The sequence below is a fragment of the Ovis aries genome, chromosome 15 (genome assembly GCF_016772045.2).
Source record: "Ovis aries strain OAR_USU_Benz2616 breed Rambouillet chromosome 15, ARS-UI_Ramb_v3.0, whole genome shotgun sequence".
In the NCBI taxonomy this organism is placed as follows: domain Eukaryota; kingdom Metazoa; phylum Chordata; class Mammalia; order Artiodactyla; family Bovidae; genus Ovis; species Ovis aries.
In genome coordinates this window covers 79,557,743-79,583,284 of record NC_056068.1, presented here as the reverse complement: position 1 = coordinate 79,583,284, position 25,542 = coordinate 79,557,743, and the positions used below count along the sequence as shown (strand labels likewise).

General features: G+C 55.6%; 1 protein-coding gene across 11 annotated transcripts in view; it reads left to right on the top strand.

Annotated features, from left to right (window-relative positions):
* SLC43A1 (solute carrier family 43 member 1) overlaps positions 1-25,542 on the top strand; it is a 29,810-nt gene that overhangs the window by 3,465 nt on the left and 803 nt on the right. For 2 of the 11 annotated variants that reach the window (XM_042233558.1, XM_042233557.1), the window contains exons 3-14: positions 9,887-9,967; positions 10,100-10,277; positions 10,389-10,444; positions 10,576-10,652; positions 13,738-13,830; positions 15,889-16,022; positions 17,306-17,481; positions 19,088-19,234; positions 19,335-19,370; positions 19,673-19,790; positions 20,817-20,958; positions 24,027-24,150. In XM_042233558.1, the coding sequence (XP_042089492.1) occupies positions 9,887-9,967; positions 10,100-10,277; positions 10,389-10,444; positions 10,576-10,652; positions 13,738-13,830; positions 15,889-16,022; positions 17,306-17,481; positions 19,088-19,234; positions 19,335-19,370; positions 19,673-19,790; positions 20,817-20,958; positions 24,027-24,150 (1,362 nt within the window). Of the gene's footprint in view, positions 1-937; positions 1,137-9,886; positions 9,968-10,099; positions 10,278-10,388; positions 10,445-10,575; positions 10,653-13,737; positions 13,831-15,888; positions 16,023-17,305; positions 17,482-19,087; positions 19,235-19,334; positions 19,371-19,672; positions 19,791-20,816; positions 20,959-21,358; positions 21,433-24,026; positions 24,151-25,542 lie in introns of all 11 variants that reach the window. The other 9 variants (XM_060399580.1, XM_027979781.2, XM_042233559.1 and 6 more) reach the window with 8 other exon arrangements.

The window sequence follows — 25,542 nt, the reverse complement described above, 5'->3', positions numbered from 1 at the left end:
AAGATAGAAGTCTCATAGCTTACAATTCACCCAGTGACAGTACACAAGTTGGGGCTTCCTGGGTGGTCCAGTGGTTAAGAATCCGTCTACCAATGCAGGGGACATAGGTTCCATCCTTGGTCCAGGAAGATCCCGCATACCGTAGGGCAGATGAGCCCGCAGGCTGCAGCTGCTGAAGCCTGCACACTCTAGAGCCTCTGCTCCCCAGAAGAGAAGCCACCGCAGAGAGAAGCCTGCACGGCCGCCAGAGCAGCCCCTGTCCACCGCGTCCAGAGCAGCCCCTGTCCACCGCAGCCAGAGGAGGCCCCTGTCTACCGCAGCCAGAGCAGGTCCCTGTCCACCACAGCCAGAGGAGGCCCGCGTGCAGCCGTGAGGACCCAGCATGGCCAGGAAAGGAAAAGGATACACGTTAATGGTTTCTAATTTATTCAGAGTTGTTCCAGCATCACCACAACCACTTTTAGAACATTTTCTTTGCCCCCTAAAGTCACCCTGGACCCAACAGCAGTGCCCACTCCTCCCTGCCTCTTCTTTCACCCTCAGTACGAGGCACCCCTCATCTCCGTTCTGTTACAGGTTTGCTATGACAGACACAGACTTGCTTATTCTGAACGTTGCGTGTAAATCGCATCTTACAACAGATGATCTTGTGTTAGGGTTCATTTCAGTCCAGTTCAGTCGCTCAGTCGTGTCCGACTCTTTGTGACCCCATGAATGGCAGCACGCCAGGCCTCCCTGTCCATCACCATCTCCCGGAGTTCACTCAGACTCGCGTCCATCGAGTCCGTGATGCCATCCAGCCATCTCATCCTCGGTCGTCCCGTTCTCCTCCTGCCCCCAATCCCTCCCAGCATCAGAATCTTTTCTAATGAGTCAACTCTTCACATGAGGTGGCCAAACTACTGGAGCTTCAGCTTTAGCATCATTCCTTCCAAAGAAATCCCAGGACTGATCTCCTTCAGAATGGACTGGTTGGATCTCCTTGCAGTCCAAGGGACTCTCAAGATTCTTCTCCAACACCACACTTCAAAAGCATCAATTCTTCAGCGCTCAGCTTTCTTCACAGTCCAACTCTCACATCCATACATGACTACTGGAAAACCATAGCCTTGACTAGACGGAGCTTTGTTGACAAGGTAATGTCTCTGCTTTTAAATTTGCTATCTAGGTTGGTCATAACTTTCCTTCCAAGGAGTAAGCATCTTTTAATTTCATGGCTGCAGTCACCATCTGCAGTGATTTGGAGCCCCCCCAAAATAAAGTCTGACACTGTTCCCACTGTTTCCCCATCCATTTCCCATGAAGTGATGGGACCAGATGCCATGATCTTTGTTTTCTGAATGTTGAGCTTTAGGCCAACGTTTTCACTCTCCTCTTTCACTTTCATCAGGAGGCTTTTTAGCTCCTGTTAGCATGATGTTTTCAAGGTTCTTTCGTGTTGGCAAAGGTATCAAGACGTGGTTCTCTTCCAAGTCCTTTGCCACCACGTTTTATTTCTCCCTACCACAGTTGCTAGACATCGGATTGTTTCCATTTGGGCCTGTTATGGCGATGCGCCTGTGGACACTCATGCGTAAGTCCTGGGTGGACATGTGCTTTCCTTCCGTGTGGAGTTGCTGGGCCATAGGGTAACTCTGACACTTGGGGAACTGCAGGCTGCTTGCCGTTTTCCGTTCCTATTGGCAGTGCACGAGTTCCAGCTGCTCCATATCCCAGACAATGTTTGTTATTTCTCACCTGGTTTATTGTGGACGTTGCTATCTTTCTGTGGTTTTGATGTGCATTTCCCTAGCGGCTACGGAGAAGGCAGTGGCACCCCACTCCAGTGCTCTTGCCTGGAATATCCCAGGGACGGGGGAGCCTGGTGGGCTGCCATCTATGGGGTCACACAGAGTCGGACTCGACTGAAGCGATTTAGCAGCAGCAGCGGCTGATGACGCTTGAGCATCTTTCTCATGTACTTCTCGGCCACTAATGTATCTTTTCTTGGAGACATCCATTTAGGTCCGCTCCCCATTTTTGAAGTGGGTTATATTTATTCCTGAGTTATAAGAGTTCCTTGTATTCTAGGTACAAGGCCCTTACCAGATATAGGAGCTTCCCTAGGGATGTTGCAGGGCACTGGCTCTGGGGTGTGTGGGCTCCTGGGCTTTGGAGCACGGTCTCCATAGTCACCGCGCACACCGGCCTCGGGCTCCTCGCAGGTGGGATCTTCCATGCCCAGGGATCGAACGCGTGTCTTCTGCGTTGGCAGGCAGATTCTTTACCCCTGACTCACCAGAGAAGCCCTGTCTTCACGTTCTTTATAGTGTTCTTCGGAGCACAGAACTTTTTTTTGTCTAACTGAAGTAGAGCTGATTTACAGTGCTTTGTTCTTTTCTGGTGTACAGCAAAGTGATGCAGCTTTATCTGTTAATACATACACATGCATATATATAATTATTTTTCATATTTTTTCCATGATGGCTTATTACAGGATATTCAATATATAGTTCCCTGTGCTATGCGGTAGGTCCTTGTTGTTTATCTGTTTTGTAGATAACAGTTTGTAGCTGCTAATCCCACACTCTTAATCTCTCCCTCTCCTCGCTCCCCCATTCCCCTTTGGTAACCTGAAATCTGGTTTATGGTAACCATAAATTTGGTCTGGAGCATGAAAGGTTTTAATACTGGTGAAGTCCAAGCTATCTTTTCTTTTGACATCTGTGCTTTGGTGTCATGTTTAAGAAACCATTGCCTCATCTAAGATCACAAAGATTCCCATCTGTGCTTTCTTCTAAGAGGTTTACAGTTTTAGCTGATGCATTTAGAGTTCTAAGCCAGTTGAACTTACTTTTGTGGGCGGTGTCCGGTCGCCATCCGGTGTTCCCGGTTGCCCAGACGTGAGCGTGTGTTGCAGCCTGGTTCCTTGGGGTCACCAGCGGTCGCCAGAGTGAGCCCTCCTTGTTTTAGAACTTTATGAGCACTCTGATAAGCGGGCGCAGCAGGGCTCTCTTTCACGCAGAGGACTTCAGCCTCCAGACGGCTGGCTCCTGGGGGCTGCCACACCTGCCGCTCTGCCCAGCGCACCTGCTTTCTGCTTCCTGAAGCTTCCCTCGACAGGGTCCCAAGAACACAGACTCGGGCCGGGACTCTGGGTCCCCACTGTGAGTGGGAGGAGACAGCGTGGCTGCCGTGCTGCTCTGCGCTGCTTGGCTGACTGCGGCCAGTCGCTCACCTTTCTTAATGTTGTTGTTGTTGAATCGCTGCGTCACGTCCCCCTCTTTTTTGACCCCATGGACCGTAGCCCACCAGGCTCCTCTGTCCGTGGGATTTCCCAGGGAAGAATCCTGGAGTGGGTTGCCGTTTCCTTCTCCAGGGGATCTTCCCGACCCAGGGATCGAATCCACGACTCCTGCATTGCAGGCAGATTCTTTACCACTGAGCCGCCCGGGGAGCCCACTAATATCTGCATTACCCTGTGTATAAAGTAGGACCGCCAGTCCCTACCTCTCGAGGCTGCTGGGAAAGTGAAATGAGAGCCAGCATACAAATTTCAGACGCCAGGTGCGCTTCCTTATTTTGTTCTGCGCCCTGCTCTCCCAGCATTTTCTGTGTGACCCTAGGCGAGTTCCGTAGCCTCTCTGGATCTCTACGCCTAAGTCTGTACAGTGGAGTGGACAACCCTTATCCCTCTTGCTTCAGGGAAATGACGTGAGGACCAGTGATGCCGTTTAACAGATGTTGAGTTCATTATCAAGGCACTTATTAGCATTGGCTTTGGGGTGCCCCGACCACCCCTTTCTTTCTTCTCAGCTTTGGTGGATGGCTCACCCACCGTAGGGGCATCGCAGCTGAAGGGGACTCTGTTACTCAGAAGGTAGGCAGAGGCGACTCAGTTGATGCCGCACAACTGCGTTTGCTGCATAAATGCCACAATATGAACAGCAGCCAGCGCTCACCAAGCACTGACTGTTTGCTGGTGAGATCTTTAGAGCTCGCACGATGTTGTGAGGCCCTCACGACAGCTCTGCGTTTGTAGTAGAGCAAGCTGGAACTTCTCTGGTGGTCCAGCGGCTCAGACTCCGTGCTTCCAAAGCAGGGAGTCTGGGTTCAACCCCTGGCTGGGGAACTAGATCTCAAATACTGCAACTAATGCTGCCGCTAAATACCTCTTATGCCACAGCTAAGACCTGGCACGGCCAGATGAAATGGAGCCTGGAGGGCTATATATAGTCCACGGGGTTGCAAAGAGTCGGACTTGACTGAGCACACAAGCACAAAATAAATGTTAAAAACAAAGAGGAGAAAGCTGAAGCTCAGAGATGGTAAGTAACTTGCCTCAGGTCACACAGCGAACAAACAAGGAGCAGAGTGAGTGTTCAGCCTCAGCTCAGACCCCAGAACCTTTTCCCGTGGCCTTTAGCCCAAGAGTCCTCCTGTGGGAGTCCTGGTACAGATAAGACAGCCAGCCAGAGCCCAGACCTGTGGGTGTTTGGGACTGTGGCTGTGTCAGCTGCAGGATGGCGAATCTTGGGGCTGGGGGGAGGGGTGACGGTGAGGAAGGGCTCACAGACCCGGGAGACAAAGAGAATGGGATCTTTCTGTGAGTATTGTGTGTGCGCACAGCAGTCCGTACAGCCATCCTCTCCTACAGCTGCAACCGCTGAACCCATTTCACAGATGGGATAACAGAGCCTCAGGGTTTCAGCCGCACAGCTAGTGGAGCCAGAAGCAACCATCCCCTTCCCCAGTGTTTCCCAGACCGCTCATGTGCAGTTCACCGGCCTGATTCTACATTTCTGTGTGCCATAGGTACCATTATTTACTTCCTATTTCCTTTTACATCAGTCCACTTAAAAAGCCTCATGAAAACAAAGAAAAACAAAGTTTTAAAAGCCTCATTTTCTTTTCCTTTGTTAAATTATCTTTTTGTTGGAGTATATATAGTTGCGTAACAAGGTTGTGTTAGTTTCCGATGTACAGCGAAGTGAATCAGCTGTACGTAATACTAAAAGGCCTCATTTTATTCGCTTACTTTTGGCCACGCTGCATGTGGGATCCTAGTTCCCCAACCAGGGATGGAACCCACACGCCCTGCGCTGGAAGAGCAGAGCTGTCACCACTGGACCACCAAGGAAGCCCCCTAAAAAAGCCTCAGTTTAGAGTGTGATGCTCTTGGAACCTTGGGCTTGACGCTACTCACAGCTGCACATGGTACATATGTGTCTCTTTGCTGTTGTGCAGTCACCAAGTCGTGTCTGACTCTTTGTGACCTGGTAGACTGCCAGGTCTGTCCTGCGCTGTCTCCTGGAGCTTGCTCAAACTCATGTCCATCGAGTCGGTGATGCCATCCAACCGTCTCATCTCTGTCGCCCCCTTCTCCTCCCGCCCTCAGTCTTTCCCAGCATCAGGGTCTTTTCTGATGAGTCGACTCTTGGCATCAGGTTGCCCGTCTGTCTTGGGTGGCCCTGCATGGCATGGCTCGTAGCTGTACTGAGTTACACAAGCCCCTTTCCCAGGACGAGGCTGTGACCCATGAAGGGATATGTGTTTACATATGTATACGTATGTACATGTATCTGTTTAATATACTTTTAAATAACTAATAACTATAAAAAAGATACACTTTCAAATAACTAACAACTGTGAGTCAGGTACAGTTAACCCTTGAACAGCACAGGTTTGAACCGTTCAGGATTGTTTTCAGTAGTAAATCATACAAGGTTGCACACTTCCTGATGGGTTGAATCTGCAGCTGCAGAAACGCAGATATGGAGGGACCCCGAGCAGGTCGGGCTGACTCAATTGCAGGCAGGTGTCCTCGCAGAGGACAGGTTGAGGCCCCAGCCCCCTGCGGCTCAAGAGCCCGCGGCGCCTGTAAACCCAGCTTGAGCGCACACATGCCGGGCATACCACACTTGGGAAACAGTTTCCTCTGACTTCAGAGCCCGACTCGAGCATTAACTTCCTGCGTGCGTTTCTTTCACCGCACCTCATGCTTCACTTGTCTATAGAATGGGGGAAATTAGATTTCAGAGACCTCTCCTGTTGTAACCGACACAGACAGAGGTCTAAGAGGTCCTTGCATCCTGGGCTGGCTCCCCTCTTGGTTCAGAAGTCTGGCTTAATCTAAAACAGTGGTATAAACAAACTCATTTACAAAACAGAAATAGAGTCGTATATGTAGAAAACAAACTCACCATTACCAGGGTGAAAGGGTTGGCAGGGGGTAAATTGGAGATTGGAATCGATTTATACACAATATTATATATAAAATAGATAACTAACAAGGAGCAGGGAACTCAACTCAATGCTCTGTAATGACCTATATGGAAAAAGACTAAAACTAAAGCGTGGATATATGTATATGTATAGCTGATTCACTTTGTTATACAGCAGAAACTAACTCAATTATACTGCCATAAAAAGTACATTATAAAAAGAAAGGTCTGGCTTTATCCATCCAGGAGCTAGCTCCTGTGAGTCAAACTCACAAGAGGCGGACCGACTGAAACCAGAGAAGTGAATGCATTAATGGACCTTCAGTTATTTGCTATCCACTGGGCTAGAATTCTCCGCCCACGGAAGAACACATGTCCTTGCCAGCACAAGCGTTGGCTTTGGAAACTTACTAAGTTGCTCTGTTCTGGAGAGAGCAGCCCAGTGGAGCAACCAGGAAGTGCTGACTTTGGAGAAGGTCTTGAGCTGGAACTTGGCCTGCCTGTAAGAAGCTGTGTGACTTGCTTTGTTTCTCAGAGCTTCACCATCTATCTGTGAGGGTCACCGCACTCACTTCTTAGGGTTATGAAGATTAAATGATATACTATATGGAAAAGCCTGGCACAACGTTGATTAGCTGAGAGCTAGTGAGAGAAAGTATCATTTGATTGTGAAAGACTTAGGAGGCCCGTGTCTAATTCAGGGGCTGCAGACCCAGAGGCCTGGCAGTTAATGACAGTTGGGTGTTAATATCCAGCCGGGGAATACAGCTACTAATAGTACATTAGCTTTGTACGGTGGCGGATGGTAACTAGACATTGTCACGATCGTTCTGCAGTGTATGTAAATGTCAAATTACTGTGTTGTGCACGTGAAACTGATATATTATGTGTCAAGTATACTTCAATGAAAACCATAATAATAATTAGGCCAATCAGGGCAGCTACAGGATGGTGAATGGTGGAGAGCTAGCAGAGAGGTGACTTAGAGAGGGCAGGCCCTGACGAGAAGGAGTGGCCGCCACTCACCTCCAGCAGTGGCCAGATCTTCTGACATGATAAAGAAAAGCCAGACTTTGGGATTTTTAGATGATAGCTTCTGATTTTAAACTGGCACCCGGGGACTTCCCTAGTTGTCCAGTGGCTCAGACGCCGCCGCACCTTCAATGCAGGGGCGTCAGGTTCAATGACTGGTCAGAGAGCTAGATCCCACATGTCGTCACCAAGGTCCGGTTGCAGCTAAAAGTAAATGGCACCCAATTAAAATTTGCAAGCCAAGCACGATACCTGTAGGGTTCCCTGCTGGCCACCTCTTTGCAGCCTCTGGTCTAAATTATCGTTGCGTTTCTTCCTGTTTTACCTGCAGTCCGATCACACTGCTTGTAGTGTAGTAGATGTCACTGAGGTGTGTGGAGGCGGAAGGGGCAGGTGCAGAGCAGCCCAGCGGAGGAGTAGACAGTGACAATGACGATCACTAAATTCCGGGGCTGGCCCGAACCCAGAGGGGCTTCCCAGGTGGTGCTAATGGTGACAAGCTGCCTGCGGATGCAGGAGACGTAGCGAGGTGGGAGAGGCAGGCTCAGCCCCGGGGTCGAGAAGATCCCCGGGGAAGGGAACGGCCACCCGCTCCAGTGCGCTTGCCGGGAGAAGCCCATGAATGGAGGAGCCTGGGGGGCTACAGTCTGTGGGGTCGTACAGAGTCAGACACGACTGAAGCAACTTAGCAGCAGCAGCACCTGTTGCTCTTTGCAGTAACCCCCTACATACCACCGAGTTCTGAGAGCATGTTCTAAAGTCTGTTAAGTCTATTAAGTAGGTCTTAAGTCTATTAAGTAGAGCATGTATTAAGAGAGCATGTTCTTAAGTCTCTTTGTTAGTAGGTCCAAAAACTTAGCCTAGGTACCCAACCAACACAGTCGGCTATGAAGTACTGTGTGTAATAGGTTTGTAATACTTGTCACACAAATAATACATAAAAAACAAACACAAAATAGAAAACATTTTGAATGTTTGCAGTACAGGTGGCACCAGTGGTAAAGAACCTGTCTGCCCGTGCAGGAGGCATGAGAGACGTGGGTTCGATCTCTGGGTCGGGAAGATCCCCTGGAGGAGGGCATGGCAATCCACTCCAGTAGTCTTGTCTGGAAAACCCTGGTGGGCCACAGTCCATAGGGTTGCAAAGAGCTGAACACGGCTGGAAGTGACTTAGCACAGCACAGCGCTTGAAAAGTGCAGTACTACGGAACAACAGCTGGCACACAGGGGCTGGCATCGAGGGAACAGGCAAGAAAAGCTACCGACTGGAGGAGGGAGAAACGGCGGGAGACGGTGGAGCTGAAGGGTCATCAGCAGTAGGAGACAGAGGGCGAGCTGCAAGGTCATTCGTGCCTGAGATTTATGGAACGCACGTTTGCAACTTGAGGTTCATTTGTCGGGGACTTTCTGTATGTCAGCGACCTCTTGACTGTTGTCTAGTACAGACCCCGTGAGAGCTGAGAGCTGTCTCATTCACTGTGGGGTCTCCAGCACATGGAGGAGAGGCTCCCAGATCGTGGGCCACCACTGACCCCTTCATCAGCGGTTCCGGGAGCATCTTCTCGGGGCTCTTTGCGCCCCTTCTCCAACTGAATCTCCTAAGGAGGCTTGGTTAGCCGTTCTTCACTCCCTGTTTCAGGCAAGGGGCCCGCGCCTCAGAGAGAGGAAGGTAACTTGCCCAAGGTTGCACAGCCAGTGGGGGTTGGGGTGGGAATTCAGACACTGGTCTGTCTGCCCTCCAGGCGCACCCTGACTTTGCCCTTGGCCACGATGCCTAAGTGAAAAGAGGATGGAGGGGAGAGTCCCAGCCTCATGGTTCACTGAGCGTTGAATGAAGTGAAAACCCCTTCTTTCCCTCCCCATCAGCCTTTCTCACTCATCTGTCACAGCTCCCGGGTGGCATCTTACCTGGGGGATGCCACTGTCCTGTAGGGCAGTGCCATGCTCCAAATTCTGTATCTTGGTTTCCTCATCTGGAGAGTGGAGATAACTTTCTTAGCTAACTGCTGGGACTGTCCTGAGTTAATACAGTGACCGTTGAGAATATGCCTAGAGCATGGTTAAATGCTCACAAATATTAGCTCTTGGAGGATTTTCCCGGAGGTCCAGTGGCTAAGACTCTATGCTCCTACTGCAGGGGGCCCAGGTTCAGTCCCCAGTCAGGGAACTGGAGCCAGCATGCCACAACTAAGACCCAGCACAGCCAAGCTAATTAATCTAAAAACGCGAGCTATCATTTTATCAGTGCACTTATGGGGAAAGGATCCTCTAAGTGTCAAGGGAATTCTTGTTACATCATTCGCACGTCACCCCCTGAAGCTGTCCCAGACTCATGGGGGCTTCCTGTTGAGGATCTGCCACCCCCTAACCTTGGACACTGAGTGAATATTTCAGTGCAGTAAATACTTTGATGTGTATTATCCTGCTGGAGCTAGTCGAGGCCTCAGGTTGGATGTATGACCCCCCGGGTGATAAACCGCATGCCTGCCCACTCAGTCGCGTCTGACTCTTTGCGACTGCGTGGACTGTAGCCCACCAGGCTCCTCTGTCCATGGAATTCTCCAGGCAAGAATATTGGAGCGGGTAGCCTGTCCCTATTCCAGGGGATCTTCCTGACACAGAGATCAAACCCAGGTCTCCTTCATTGGCAGGCAGATTCTTTACCACTGAGCCACCAGGAAAGCCCAATAGCTGTCGCTGCCATTTATGGAGCCCCTTCCCCATCACAGTAGGTATGATTCCAAAGTCCCCCGGTCAGCAGGCAAGCAGAGGCCCGGGCACTGGAGGGCTGGACCCCTGAGCCCAGCACGCGCTCCTGGGATGGCTCTCGCAGTCACGTGCTGCCTCTCCTCTCCCCTCCTCAGCTGAGAACACCACCAACACCACCCAGGACGAGCCGCACGGGTGGCCCAGCTGCAACCAGCAGGAAGAGATGCTCAACCTGGGCTTCACCATCGGCTCCTTTGTGCTCAGCGCCACCACCCTGCCGCTGGGGGTCCTCATGGACCGCTTCGGCCCCCGGCCCACGCGGCTGATGGGCAGGTGAGGTGGTTGGGCTGTGGGGGAGCTGGAAGGGGCTGCGGGGGGCTGGAGGGTGGGCTGGTGCTGCAGGGGGCGGGAAGCAACCGCTCCCCTTTCCCTGCTTCTCCGTAGTGCCTGCTTCGCTGCTTCCTGCTCCCTCATGGCCCTGGCCTCTTGGGACACCAAAGGTGAGACGTCTGGCGTCTTGTGCCCCCACAGGAAGAAAATGGGTGGGATGAAGGTGGATGGCGCCCCAGCTCCTGCTTTTAGCCTCCCCCAGCTCCCCAGAGGCCCTCATCCGTCTCTCTCCCCTTCCCAGTTCTGTCTCCGCTGATATTCCTGGCACTGTCCATGAACGGTTTCGGTGGCATCTGCCTAACCTTCTCTTCACTCACAGTGAGTATGACAGGCCCTGACTTGGCAGCAAGGCTCCCAGGAGTGGGGTGGGTGGTAGGGGCTAGCAAGGGTGAAGGTGGAGAGGGACGCAGATCAAAGGCACGTACGTGTGTGTGTGTATCAGAGAAAGGTAGGTGTGAGGCTGTGTGTGTAGATGAGGCTGTCAGTGTGGATTCTGGGTGTGTGTGTATGTGTGTTTCCCAAGCCCATACATCTGTCGAACTCCATCCTAGGCACTGGGGCCATGGCACAGACAGAATTGATAATTTCCCCTTTCTGGAACTTTATGTTCAGGGGTTGGGGAACAGACAACCCTAAAAGCAAGTAAACTGATGCATGCTGTCCTGAATGCTGGAAAGAATAAACCTCGTGATGCGGAAGTGAGAGGGGCCCGCAGCTTGAGACTGAGGGTGTGTGTTTGCCGCGTGGTGTATGTACCGTGCGGTCCGAGGTAGGTTAATGTGTTTGTCGGTGTGTTAGACTGAACCATGCAATTGCCGACGCTTGACGGTGCTTGACTTTCAGAGGGCCCTTTTGCCTGGCTCGGCCTCGTATGGGGGTGCTTGGCATACGTCACTCTGAGTGTGTGTGTGTGTGTGTGTGTGTGTGTGTGTGTGTGTGAGCAGAAGGGATGGAGGCTTATGGGTAGCGTCCGTGGTGCTGGGAGGGGCTGCAGACTGGGCTGCCCCGGGCTGTTTGTCTTAGAGGAGAGCGCCTGACCGCCAGACTGGGTGTTCTGGCTGGATTTCACCGCACCCAGCAGCTGCCTTTAATTCCAGCCCAGGACATTTCACAACTCCCTGAGGAAGCGGGTCCCCTCCTCCCCGCCGCGCTCCGCAGCCCCTCTTCCATTCCGTACAGCTTGGCTCGGGGCCCCGAAACCCTCCCCTCCCCTGCCGTTGGGGCCTGACCTCGAACCCTGCCCGGGGCCCAGGGGACGCCCCGCCCCCGCCCCGCCGTTAGTAATCTCCAGCCAATGCTAGGGCCCGACTCTGGCCCCGCCCCACCCCGCCCCGCTGTTAGTAATTCTCCAGCCAATGGCAGGGTCGGATCCGGCCACGCCCCCGCCCCGTCGTTAGTAATCTCCAGCCAATGGCAGGGCCGGGTTCCTACCCGGGTCTCGGAGCTGGTTCTGCCGCTCGGATCCCGGCCTGAATTCCAGTGCAACGTTGGCTTAGCTAGGCCGGCCCAGGCAGTGCTGGGCGGAGACAGCGCTCGGACCTCTGGCGGGAGGCGGGTGGGAGTGCACGACTGAGGAGCGCCGCGGCCCCGGCCACTCGCCCGGCCCTGGCCCTTTCCCTGGCGTCCTTGGCAAGCGTGCCTTGTAGAGCCAGGCTGCCGGGGAAACCCCTGCCCGAGTAGGGTCATCCCGGCCCCGCCTCTGTTTCCCAGCCGCGTGGAGGTCTCTGTGTTTATTCCCCTTCCTCTCCAGAGCTGTTTCAGACCCCTTCTGAGCCTGCGTTTTCCCCTCTGCGGAGAGGGTTTTAGCCCTGTGTGGCATCTAAGACTCTTCCAGCTGGGGGCTCTGTGGACTGGCAGTGAGGAGTAGGGGTCGGGGTGGGGGATACCCGACTGTGCTTTCCCCTCCTTCCAGGGCCTGGCTCAGGCCAGTAAACAGAAGACCAGTCATTCTCCTTTTTTAAAAAAACTAGTATTTGCATTTATTTTTTGTGGCATTTATTCCCCAGGCCATAAGCTTTTGGCTTTTTTTTTTTTTTTTTTCAGTTTCTCCTGGGATATTTTTTCCTTCTGTGCAGCCTTCTTAGGAACCATCTATTCTTTTTCAGTAAGGATCTTCTCAGTGTGGCAAGGAGAGCTTGTGTATGGGTTGATGCGACCATGAGCTCTGTTAAGTCCTTTGCTACATCCTTGGGGCTTTGTTCACCTGGATGTGCTCAGTGACCAGAAAATCTACACCTAAGCCCTGCAGTTCAGCATTGCTCTCTGCATTTTTGAGCATGTGCAGTAAAAATTCAGCACTCTCGTGGGACCACCGACCCTGAGTCCAGCCCCACCGTTTGGCCCATGGACACCTACCAACTCCACCATTGCAACGACATAATGGCACACGTTGCTCTTTAAAGTGACATCCTTCAGATACTTGGGGGGTTTTCAGATGTGCATACCTTTAATGGCCTGGGCAGTTTCATGAGTGTTCTTAAAGTGAATTGCAGATCTGAACTTCCTGATTTGCATGATTTTGTGGGGTTTTCTGGATCAAGAGAATAGTAGGCCCTATCCCCTCCCTTACTCCCATCCTCCACTCCCAAGCCCTCCTGTTACCTGTCCTGGCTCAGCTGAAACCATGGACTGTGGCCTTTGGGGCTACTGAGAAGGTTAAAAGGCACCCTCCTGGTAGTCTCAGCCTTGGGGTCTGGGATAGAGCTCATATGGCCAGAACTGGGGAGAAAGTCACTAATGAGCTCCGTGAACTTAAGTACATTTTTTTCCCTTTCTGAGTCCCAGTGCTCAGCTATCAAAGGAGTTGCTCTAGACCGGTATTTCTTAAATACCTAACCATGGCTTATTAATAGGCAAGTCATGATTAAGGGACTCCATAAGTACCTAACTTGGGAAACCCTGGGGTTAAACAGAATTTCTCTTTGCAGGCACTTCTGTGTGTGTGTGTGTGTGTGTGTGTGCAGGGTGGCAGGGGAGGGGGCTTACCAGGTGGCTCAGTGGTAGAGAACCCGCCTGCCAATGCAGGAGACACAGGCCACACGGGTTTGATCCCTGAATCGGGAAGATTCCCGGGAGGAGGGCATGGTAACTCGCTTCAGTATTCTTGCTTGGAGAGTCCCAAGAACAGAGGAGCCTGGTGGGCTGCAGTCCATAGGATCGCAAACAGTCGGACACGACTGAGTGACTTAGCACACGTGCTGTGTGTGGGAGGGGGGTTACAGCGGTTTCCCTCATTGATTTTGCCTTAGAACTTTTCTGTTGTGACTCTGGGGCACATGTTCCTGGAGCTCGCTTTGAGGACTGCTGGGATTAGAAGCTTCCAAGCTTTTCCAAGCAGGGCAAGGGGAGCCCTGGGTGGGTGTCAGGGTCTCCCCTGCTCACGGGCACCCATCTCCTCTCTCAGCTGCCCAACATGTTTGGGAACCTGCGCTCCACGTTCATGGCCCTCATGATCGGCTCCTACGCCTCTTCTGCTATCACATACCCAGGAATCAAGGTATGAGGCTGCTCGGGGAGTGGGTGGTGGTCCGTGAGGTTGCTTGGTCTTCTTTCTGCCTTGACACAAGAACTGGCTGCCTGGTGGCTGGTATGTCTGGTGACCCATCTCCTGCCGGGCGGAGGTCAGCTCCCGTCTCCACAGGGACAAGCCCCGGGGCGTTGTAGGAAGAGCCCGGTGCTGCTGCGGACCAACGGGTCTCTATTGCGGACCAGCGGGTCTCTGTTATCCTTTCCTTTCCCGTCGTCTGAGTCTAGGCCTTCACGCTGCCTCCCAGGCCAGTGCTTTCTCAGCCGGTCTCCCTGCCTCCAGTGCTTTCCCTCTCTGAGCGATCACCCGCATGATTTCCAGAATGATCTTAGGTGGAGAGCTAGCTCACCCACCTGCTCTCTTTCACCTGCGGAATCAAAAACAACCCCTTTACATGCCTTCCAGGCCCTGGGCTCTTGGACGTCACCCCACTTTTCACGCCACATCTCCTTTCCCTGTCCTGGAGAGGCTGGGCGATTTGGGCCCTGAGGTTGCCAAGCTAGTCCAGGTGAGGCCAGCTGTAAGACAGGTCCACCTAGAGCCAGAAGGCCTGCGTTCTCACTCTGGGCAAACCTGGGGCCTCCTTCCTGCCTCTGATATCAAATCACCTTCTCAGCTGGGTCAAAGCATGCTCTTCAGAGTCTGGTCTGGGCAGTTAATTTATTACAGGAAGTCCCCTGCAAAGGAGTGAGTTCCATTCCAAGAGCACGTGTGTAAATCCTATTTGTTTGCAAGGCCAACAAAGTTAGCCTCCATACCCAACTAATACTGGCTGTATGTGAAATAGGATTGATACTATTTGTATAGTAATGTAATAGGTGTGTAATAGGTTTATGATACTTCTCATACAAATACCACATTAAAAAACAAGCACACACAAAAAAGAAAGAAAACCACTTTTAATCTTACAGTGGAGCAGCTAGAAAAGCACAATAGGACAGGGCAGTAGCTGGCACACAGGGACTGGCATCGCGTGAACAGGCAAGATGCCACGGTTGGATGGCATCACCGACTCAGTGGACGTGAGTTTGAGTAAACTCCGGGAGTTGGTGATGAACAGGGAGGTCTGGTGTGCTGCAGTCCATGGGGTCACAAGGAGTCTGACACCACTGAGCACCTTCACTTTCTGCTCAGCATCCGTCCCAGTGGCGGTGCAGTGCGCACTTATGGGGTGGCTGACAGTTGTTCAGGCAGGACCAGGCCTGGAGGTGGGGAGGTCTCCCTTCCCTCCGCTAAGGCAGAGAGATCTGAAGAGCCAGACCCTTGGGGTATGGCCCTTTGAGGCTCTGTCCTGCTCCCTGGGAGAAAAGGGCCCTGAAGCCGGAGCCCAGGAGGAGCGGTTTTCCCGGGCAGAGCCGGAGCTCGGAGCAGGGGCCTGGGACCAGTACAGACAGTGGTCCTCCTGGGCAGAGGGTGGCAGGCAGGACAGCTCTGCCCTTAGCCGCTGCCTCACCTGCGGGGCTGACCCGTGGGCACAGAATATGTCAGGACAGAGCCTGCTGGCCCTGAGACTGCACGGCATCCCGCTTCCCTGCCTCCCGGGCCACCACACCTGTGAGAGCTGAGCTAAGACTTCTCCAGTGGAGGTTTTGTCTTTCCCCCAGGGAGGGCGGCAGGAAGGGGCCGGACAAACACGGCTGGGAGCTTCCGCCCTTCTCTCTTGTCCATGAAGTGAAAAGACTTATGTGTGAAAACGAGAACAAAGGAGTCAAAGGCAACACTGGTGTATCTTCTTAAGATAAAAATTGAGATTCCAAAGGCATGCTGCGCTTGTGGCCAGCCTCTTCAGCACCTGCTGGGAATCACGTCGCTCTTGGGAGGGGTGGGGATGAAAAGGAGAGGGGGCTGTGGGGCTTCTAGGTCTGGTCTTAGCGTCTGGCCTTGGTGTTTTCATCTGCGAATTGGGCACATGGGGTGGGCTCGAAAAGACCTCCCCAGAGGCCTCTGGGGCCCAGGTTACGGCTCTGGCTGGAGGGGGCGGGCTGGGGCCCGGCAGCTTCTGCCACGGGCCTCCCTGCTCCCCCACAGCTGATCTACAATGCCGGAGTGTCCTTCATGGCCATTATGTTCGCCTGGTCGGGCCTGGCCTGCCTCATCTTTCTGAACTGCGCCTTCAACTGGCCCAGGGAGGCCTTTCCCTCCCCTGAGGAAGTCAACTACAAGTGAGCAACCGTGGCGGTGGGGGGAGGGGGAGATGGGAGGGGACCCCACCTGCCGACCTGGAAGCCAAGTGTGGTGGCGCGATGCTAGGAGCAGCTCGGAGTCAGGGAAAGCGAGCTCTGCTTTCTCACCTGGACCTCAGGCCCGATCTGACCCCCTGCAGGTGTTCTGTGTGGCTGGGGCATGACGCTGGCAGCCGGGCTTGGGGAGTGCTGTCCTTCTGTCCAGGCTGCAGGATGGGGTCAGAGTGGCAGGGACGCACGCCACGGGGACCCAGAAAAGGGGTCTGCAGAGGAGTAATGTCCCAGCCCTTGTGGGGCAACCTGAACGTCGACTTACACACACACACCCCCCGCCCCGTCAGTTCACACACACATACCCACACACTGCCCCTGTCAGTTCCCCAGGGCACTGGGGTGATGCTCCGCAACCAAGCACCTCGGGTGCCAGTCAAGTAGCTGATACTGATCGAGCATCCTCTGTGTGCCAGGCCCTGTGCCCGGTGGTCATTCTCAGACTCAGGACGTGGGTTCTGATATTAACTCCATTCCTAACAGGCACAGGGGCACGCAGTCACTTTCCTGGGGTCACACCATTGGAGCGGGGTGGGGTTGGGGGCCGCACGGTGACTCTAAGGCTGGGATCAGGACTCCAGAACCTGGGACTCCCCAGGACTCCATGCCTTCATTTCCAAGGGCCTGAGTTCAATCCACGGTCCTAGAACCAAGATCCCACAAGCTTCATGGTGCAGCCAAAAGGAAGCTAGAACTTCAGAGCCCGAGTTCTTCTGTTTAAAAAGTGTGTTTATTGAAGTACAGTTGATTTAAATGTTGCGTTGGTTCCAGGTGTACAGGGTAATTCAGATATACATGTCTTCTTTTTCTGATTCTCTTCCCTGCTAGCTTGTTATAAAACATTGGGTACTAGGCAGTGGGTCTCTGCTGGTCCTCTGTTTTATGTTGAGGTAGAGCAGTGTGTATATGTGAATCTCAGACTCCTAATCCATCCTTCCCTCTGCCCGGTCCCTCGCCAGAATCTGGGTCCTTACGGCAGCCTCCAAGGCAACAGCCTAAGTGGAAAGCGGCTTCATCCACCCTTCACTTAGCCGGTGCTGAGCCCGGCCCTGGGCTCCCAGCTGCGCCAGACACAAGCCCTGCGCTGGGGAGCACGTCAGCGCTGGGTACAGGGGACTTGGCACACCCAGGACAGCACCCACCAGAGGCAGGCTGCAGAGGTAGGGCTCCGTGGGGCTGCTTCCCACGAGCTGCTGCCCGCCTCCCGGCAGGGAGAAGACCAAGCTCAGAGAGCTGGCCCTGGACCACAGGGTGACCGGGGACCGCTTCTACTCCTACGTGAGCACGGTGGGCCAGCGGCTGAGCCAGAAGGCCCCCAGCCTGGAGGAGGGGGTCCTCTTTATCTCATCCCAGGACGTGCGTGGCGGCGCAGAGAGCTCTGCTGAGAGTGAGTGTCCGGTCCCGGGACGGCCTCGGTGGGTGGAGAGGCCGGGGCCTCACGGGGAGTGAGCACCCTTGCCTGGGCGCTCATTTTCCCTCCTGAGTTCTCACAACACCCCCCAGACCGCGCCCCCCTGCCGGACAGGTGGGCCCGCCTCCCTTTCTAGAACGGGGGCAAAGGCGAAGCTCAGAGAACTCCGGGATGCTCGGGTTCACGGGCCCTCGGCCGGATTCCTGGAATCCGGCGGCCGCTTCCGGAATGGGGCAGGTCCCTTCCAGGCCTGTGGGAGAGAGGTTTTCTTTCCGCGGGGCTGCCTGCGACCTCCAAGCCACTTGCTTCGGACGCCGCCGGGGGAGCGGGCCTCTAGGCTGGGTCCGCGCGGCCCGGTTGGTTAGCGCCCCTGCTGGCCGCGTCGGGGAGCTGCGCCTGCCTCCCGCCCGGCCGCTTGGCGGGGCGTCAGCCGCGGGGTGCTGGGAAGAAGGATGGGAGTCCCGAGATGGGGGTCTGAGTCCAGCTCCTCGGTTCCAGGCCACGTGACTTGGGTGGGTCGCTTAACCCCACTCTCACCTTCCCCGTCCCTTAAGCTAGCACTAAGAACACCTTGATGCTGGGAATGATTGAAGGCGGGAGAAGGGGACGGCAGAGCATGAGATGGCTGGATGGCATCACCGACTCAATGGACATGAGTTTGAGTAAACTTCTGGAGTTGGTGATGGACAGGGAGGCCTGGCGTGCTGCAGTCCACGGGGTCGCAAAGAGTCTGAGACGACTGAGCGACTGAACTGAGAACAGCCACCTCACAGGGAAGTTAGTTGGGAGGATTGAACGCGGGGAGGAACGTGAGCTCTCTGTAAACTGAGGCATGCTGTGAGGTTCTGAGGTGGTCCCCACTGATGGGTCCCCCAGGCCCAGCTGTTATGGGTTTGGGCTGAGTCCCTCTGGCCTGCGGCTCCCAGCCCCGGGACCTTGGGCAGGTCACTGGCTGTGCTGAGCTGCAGTCCCCCATCTGTCCGTGTGCTGCACACTGGGCTGTAGTACAGAAGCTGCCTGCAGCGCGGGAGCCCTGGCTTCAGTCCCTGGGTTGGAAAGATCCCCTGGAGGAGAGCATGGCGACCCACTCCAGTATTCTTGCCTGGAGAATCCCACGGACAGGAGCCTGGTGGGATACAGTCTGTGGGGTTGCAAAGAGTTGGACACAACTGAGCAACCAAGCACAGCACAGTTTCATGACGTGGGATGGCGCGTGTCCGGGGTGCAGCACACGGCGGGTGCCTAGTAAACAGCAGCCAGAGCTACTGCCAGGCTAAGCCTGGGGTATGCACCTGGAGGTCACCTGAGAGCGTTCTGGTGAGGGAATTCCCTGGTGGTCCAGTGCCTAGGTCTTGGGTTCGAACCCTGGTCAGGGAGCTGAGATCCCACAAGCCACGCAGCGTGGCCAGAAAAAAAAAAAGTCTCCTAGTGAGATAGTTACAGAGCTGGGCGCCTCGGAGGCCAGAGAGGCTAAGCCAGCCCCTCTCCGAGGTCACTGCGGCAGTGCCCACCAGAACGGCCCCCCCTGGGACGTGGCACACTGGAGTCCTGGGGCTCAGGGGCGCCCCTGCTGTCCCCCCAGAGTCTGTGCCCCTGCGTAGGAGCCTCTGCTCCCCCATTTTCCTGTGGAGCCTCCTCACCATGGGCGTGACCCAGCTGCGCGTCATCTTCTACATGGCTGCCATGAACAAGATGCTGGAGTACCTGGTGACGGGCGGCCAGGAGCATGGTGAGGTTTTGCTGAGCCCCCGGGGGGCTGGGGGTGTGTGGGGCACGCTGGCCGAGCTCCCCTCACCCTGGCTTCCTCCCCCCCCACCCCCGCCCAACAGAGACGGACGACCTAAAGCAGAGGGCCACAGAGACAGGTAGGGGGACACAAGCTTGGGCCCAGAGCCCTGCTCTCCCTATCGACGGGTGACCCATCCTCGGGTCATGCGGCCTGGCTGTGTGGGGGACCTGAGAATCTGGGGGTCAGAGGGGGAGATCTTGGCATTCCCCTGCCTCTACTGGAGGTGACTGACAGTACCCACTGGATTGTCTGGCTGTGGGGGGGATCTGAGAATCTGGGGGTCAGAGGGGGAGATCTTGGCATCCCCGCTCTGCTGAGGCTGGGCTGCTGGCTCCCCGCCTGCCAGCCCCTGACCCCGCTCCCCTCCCGCCCTCCCAGTGGAGTTCTACTCCTCTGTCTTTGGGGCCTTGCAGCTGTTGTGCCTTCTCACCTGCCCTCTCATTGGCTACGTCATGGACTGGCGGATCAAGGACTGCGTGGACGGCCCCACTCCCAGGTGACCTGCCCTGGGGTGGGGACAGCTCTGTGCTTTCACACCCAGTGTCTTATTCCAGTCTCCCGAGGAACCCAGGAGAGGAGGGGCTCGTGCCCATTTTACAGATGAGGAAACTGAGACCAGGAGGGGACGCAGCTGCCTTGATGATGAGCATAGCTGGCAGTAAATGCTGCCTGTGCACCAGGCACCTGCGCTGTCCTATTTAATCCTGCGCTGGCTCCCTGAGCTAGGTACACACATTATTATGCTGGCTTCACAGAGGAGCCGAGACGCAGAAAGGTTCAGGAACTGACTCGAGATCACACAGCTTTTAGTAGGAGGTTCCAGAACCTTTGTCATGATGAGCACACTCTGGAGCCTTCTTAAGGTTAGGAAGAAATAGATCTGGTGTATTAGATATCTACTGCTGTGTAACAAATTACTCTCAAACGTTGCATCTGTAAACAATATTTATTATCTCATCGTTTCTGAGAGACAGGAATCTGGGAATGACTTAGCTGGGTGGTTTTGGCTCAGAGTCTTTTTGAGTCTGTTCAGACCGGTGTAACAAAATAGCAGACAGAGTAGCTTGGGGTCAGTGGAAATTTATTTCTTACAGTTCTGGAGGCTGGAAGTCCAAGAGCGGGGTGCCAGCATGGGTGGGTGAGGGCCCTCTTCAAGGTGGCATATTTCTCATTGTCATCCCATTGAACTTGTGGCTCAGACAGTAAAGAGCCCACCTGCAAAGCCAGAGACCTGGGTTTGATCCCTGGTGGGAAAGGTCCCCTGGAGGAGGGCATGGCAACCCACTCCAGTTTTCTTGCCTGGAGAATCCCATGGACAGAGGAGCCTGGCGGGGTACAGTCCAAGGGGTCACAGAGAGTCAGACAGGACTGAGCAGGCACGCAGGCATACCAGATGGTGCTGGAGGAGCCATGCTTTGAGAAGCACGTGGCTGGAAGAGAGACTTTCTCCCTCTCCTGGTGCCCTGAAATGGGAGGGCGGCCACTGAAGAGGTTGGGGCCAGTGACAGCGTGTCCTGCACAGGGACGGGGCGGCCACCAAGTCCGTCAGACCACGCTACCTTGAGATCCAGAAGCTCACCAACGCCATCAACGCCTTCACCCTGACCAACCTGCTGCTCGTGGGTTTTGGCATCACCTGCCTTATCAACAACCTGCACCTCCAGGTACCAACTTCCACGCGCCCCACGCTCCCTGCCTCACGGTGGTCTCCCCGGCACCAGCCTCAGGCAGCTGCGGCTGGGTCCTCATCCTCTGGGTCTATTTGCCCGGTTCTCCAGGAGGTGTCTCCGCACCCCCTCCCCTCTCCTCATCCCCCTCCCACCTCCACCCCCCCACCTTCACCTCCCCACCTCCACCCCCGCACCTCCACCCCCCACCCCCCCAACCTCAACCCCCCCACCCCTCCACCCCCCCCACCTCCACCCCTCTCCCCTCCACCCCCCCCACCTCCACCCCCCTCCCCTCCACCCCCTCCCCTCCACCCCCTCCCCTCTACAACCCCTCCCCCGCTCCCCGCTCTGCCCCCACGCCCCTCACCTCTGCCCTCTCTCCCTTCCGTTTCAGTTCATGACTTTCGTCCTGCACACCATGGTGCGTGGCTTCTACCACTCGGCCTGCGGAGGCCTCTACGCCGCGGTGTGAGTCAGCCGGGCGGATGGCCTTCCCGAGGGCTCCCCTTGGCGCACCCCTCCGCAGCCTCCCCCCATGGAACTCTGGCGCCTGTGGCGCTCCATGGTGAAGACCTTGCCTGCCAGTGCTGGAGATGTCAGAGATGCGGGTTCGATCCCTGGGAGGGGAAGATCCTCCAGAGGCGGGCATGACAACCCCCTCCAGTATTCTTGGGCTTCCCTGGTTTCTCAGTTGGTAAAGAATCCATCTGCAATTAGGGTTAGGGTTAGGGTTAGGATTAAGAGACCTGGGTTCGATCCTTGGATGGGAAAGATCCCCTGGAGGAGGACATGGCAACCCCCTCCAGTAGTCGAGCCTGGAGAATCCCAGCGATAGAGGAGCCTGGGGACTCCGGTGGTTCACAGGGTCACACAGAGTCGGACACGACTGAGCAACTCAGCAGCAGCAGCAGCTGCAGGGTGGGTGAGGATCAGGGGGTGGTCCAGCTCAGGGCCCTCTCCCAGCTCCCTAGTGACGGGGTGCTCCCTGCCTCAAAGGCAGCCCTCTTGGGGCGGCTCCGCCGTCAGGGCGCCCTCCCTTAGGGGCGGCTGACATCCTTGGCTTGGCCCTGCATCTCCCCCCACAGCTCCCGCGCGCCCTCTCGGAGTGGCCCCTCTGCCCCCGTCAGCCCTGCTGGACTCTTCTCGCAGTCTCTTTGCCTCATAACGTCCCTGCTTCATGTGGGGCGACCCCCCTCCCCTGGCACCCCATTCCCCTTCCCCTGTGGCTTCTGGTTTCCATGCCGAGTGTCTCTGCTGTAGGGGTGATGGCGAAAGAGGGGGGGCAACGCTGTGACAGCTGTGGAGCGCTTACTCCGCGGTGGGTGCAGGGTGAGACGCTGATCCCCTCCCTTATCCAGACCCCGGGGCCGCCGGGGTCACCCTGGATTCCACATGCTCATTGCTCACAGCCCAGGTCATGCTCCACGCTCCACAGACCCACATGCAGCCCGTCACAGCATCCCTGGCGATGGCATGCCTGTCCTGGATCGTGGCTGCTGCCGCCTCCCAGCGATCGCCCGTCTCCCCCAGTCCGCCCTTGCCGCCCCCGGTATTTCTAATGCAGGAGCTGGAGACACCCGTTGGGACATAGGTCTCTTCCCATCTCTCCATGGCTGCCTCCCTCGTCTCACGTAGAGAAAAAGCCAAAGGCTCTGTTATGGCTCAGAGCGTCCTGCCTGGGCATCCAGTGGTTAAGAATCTGCCTTGCGGTGCAGGGGATATGCGTTCGATCCCAGGGCGGAGAACTAACGTCCCAGAAGCTGTGGAGCAGCTCAGCCCACCTGTCACGACTGGAGGGTCTGTGCGCCACAGTGAAGCACGCAGCCAAGATCCCGCGAACCGAGACGGAGACCTGCTGTAGCCAAATGGAGAAATATATTAGAACAAATAAAGAGGCCCCGCAGGGTCTGGTCCCCCCCCCCCCCCCCCCCCCCCCCCCCCCCCCCCCCCCCCCCGTGCTCACCCCTGTCTCCTGCTGCAGAAACCTCGTGCGCTCCTCCCCAGCACCCGTCTTCCTGGCTCGTTCTTCCCCCAGACGTCCACAAGCCAGCTGCCGCGCCTTGTTCGGGGCTTTCCCCCAGGGCCTCCTTTGAGCCTTCCCCACCTCCCTGGAAGCACCCCCTGCTTGGCTTGCCTTTGTTCCTCAGCTCTGTCACCTTCTGACACGCAGTGCTTTCTTGGTACTTTGCCCCGCCCAGTGGCACATCCGATCTTAATTCCCTGACCAGGGACCAAACCTGTGTCCCCCTGAAGTGGAAGCTAGGAACCCTAACCGCTGGACCACCAGGGAAGTCCCCACTATGTGTTTACTTCGCTGCTTTTGTGATTACTACCCAGCCACCCAGAATGCCGCCTCCAGCTCTGGTTCTTTGCTCTTTCCACGCACCTAGAACAGTGCCTGGCACATGGTAGGAGCTCAATAAGCAATGCGTCAAAAGAATAAAAACAGCCCGGTGAGGCTAGCACTCTCCCTGTTTTTAGGGAAGGAGGTGAAGTTCAGAGAGGCTGAGTTACTTGCTGTTATCACACAGCTGCTGGGGGTGGTTTAGTCGCTCAGTCGTGTCCGACTCTTGTGACCACATGGACTGTAGTCCGCCAGGCTCCTCTGTCCATGGGCTTTCCCAGGCAAGAATACTGGAGCGGGTGGCCATTTCCTTCTCCAGGGATCTTCCCAATCCGGGGATCGAACCCTGGTCTCCTGCACCGTAGGCAGAGTCTTTACCAACTGAGCTTCGAGGGAAGCTAGTAGGTGTCAAACCGGCTCTGTAGCCTTCAAGTCATAGCATATACCCTCGAGACCAGGGCATATGCAGAGAGCCTGAGGCTTTTTAAATGTTTTTGCCATGCCACTTGGGATGTTAGCTCACCAGCCAGGGATGGAACCCTCGCCTCCAGCATTGGCAGCGCAGTCTTCAGCACTGGACTGTCAGGCCCGTCCTGAGCCTGCACTTTTAACCTCTGCCTCGCCCAGCGGACAGAGCGTGATGTCCAGGGCTGGAGGGCACAGGCTGGGCTGGAGAGGGGCGCGTGCCCCTCACGCGGGGCCCCCTTCTCTTCGGCAGGTACCCGTCCAAACACTTCGGGACGCTGACGGGCCTGCAGTCCCTCCTAAGTGCCGTGTTTGCCCTGCTGCAGCAGCCGCTCTTCATGGCCATGGTTGGGCCCCTGAAAGGAGAGCCCTTCTGGGTGAGCGGCAAGGGGGCATGGGGGCCATGGGACCCCCCTGCCTGGGTGCAGCTGAGGAGCTGGGGGTTGGGGGCTCTCGCAAGTGGCGGAATCTTTCATTCTCATTTCAGCCACTCTCTCATCTGGGGGTTTCCAACTGGCAGTCGGTCAAACCTCCTTATAGACACCCCAGCCTGGGCCCAGGACGCTGTAATAAGCTCCCAGGTGACCTGGGGATTGGCCCAGTCCTGATCCAAGGCAGGGACCTTCTCTCCTAGAAAGAGGCTCCTCCAAATCTTCTGAGCTCAAACACCCACAGTGCTGGGGTACCAGCCGTTGGTCTTGTTGGAAAGGCTCTTCCTCACATTGAACTGATCCCACCTCCCTAAAGCTGACATCTGCCCCGGGGGTCCATGCACTCCCCTCAACCCTCCCGCCAGAGCACGACAGCTACTGTGTCCCGAGTGCTCACCAGGCGCTGATAAGTACATCAGTGCAGTTCAGTTGCTCAGTCCTGTCAGACTCTTTGCGACCCCATGGACCGCAGCACGCCAGGCCTCTCTGTCCATCACCAACTCCTGGAGTTTACCCAAACTCATGTCCATCGAGTTGGTGATGCCATCCAGCCATCTCATCCTCTGTCGTCCCCTTCTCCTCCTGCCCTCAATCTTTCCCAGCATCAGGATCTTTTCCAGAGAGTTGGTTCTTCGCATCAGGTGGCCAGAATACTGGAGCTTCAGCTTCAGCCTCAGTCCTTAGTGTATTTTTATTGAACGTGGCCACCATTGCCCAGAGGAGGGGGGGTGTAGACTCAAGGTGACTGGTCCGTGAGCCACCCCATGAGGAACGGGGTGGGCTGTGTGCGGGGTCTGAGCAGGGCCTCCCGGGCCTCCTGGCCCCGCTGCACACGGCGCCCATGCTCGCCTGCCACCACCCTGCCACGGGACCCCACCACCCACATCCTCAGAAGCCCAGGCTCCTAGCCAACACCAGGTCATTTGGGCCCTGGCGTCAGGTGGGGTTCAGACCCGGCTCTGGAGCTCTATGGGCGTCCCGTGAGATGCTGGCGGAGAGCAGCTGCCTACAGCGAGGGCTCGCTCTGTGTATCTTCTGGCCCAGAACCAGTCCACCTTAAAGGAGATCAGTCCTGGGTGCTCATTGGAAAGACTGATGCTGAAGCTGAAACTCCAGTACTTTGACCACCTCATGTGAAGAGTTGACTCATTGAAAAAGACTCTGATGCTGGGAGGGATTGGGGGCAGGAGGAGAAGGGGACGACTGAGGATGAGATGGCTGAATGGCATCACTGACTTGATGGACATGAGTCTGAGTGAACTCCTGGAGTTGGTGATGGACAGGGAGGCCTGGCATGCTGCGGTTCATGGGGTCGCAGAGTCGGACACGACTGAGCGA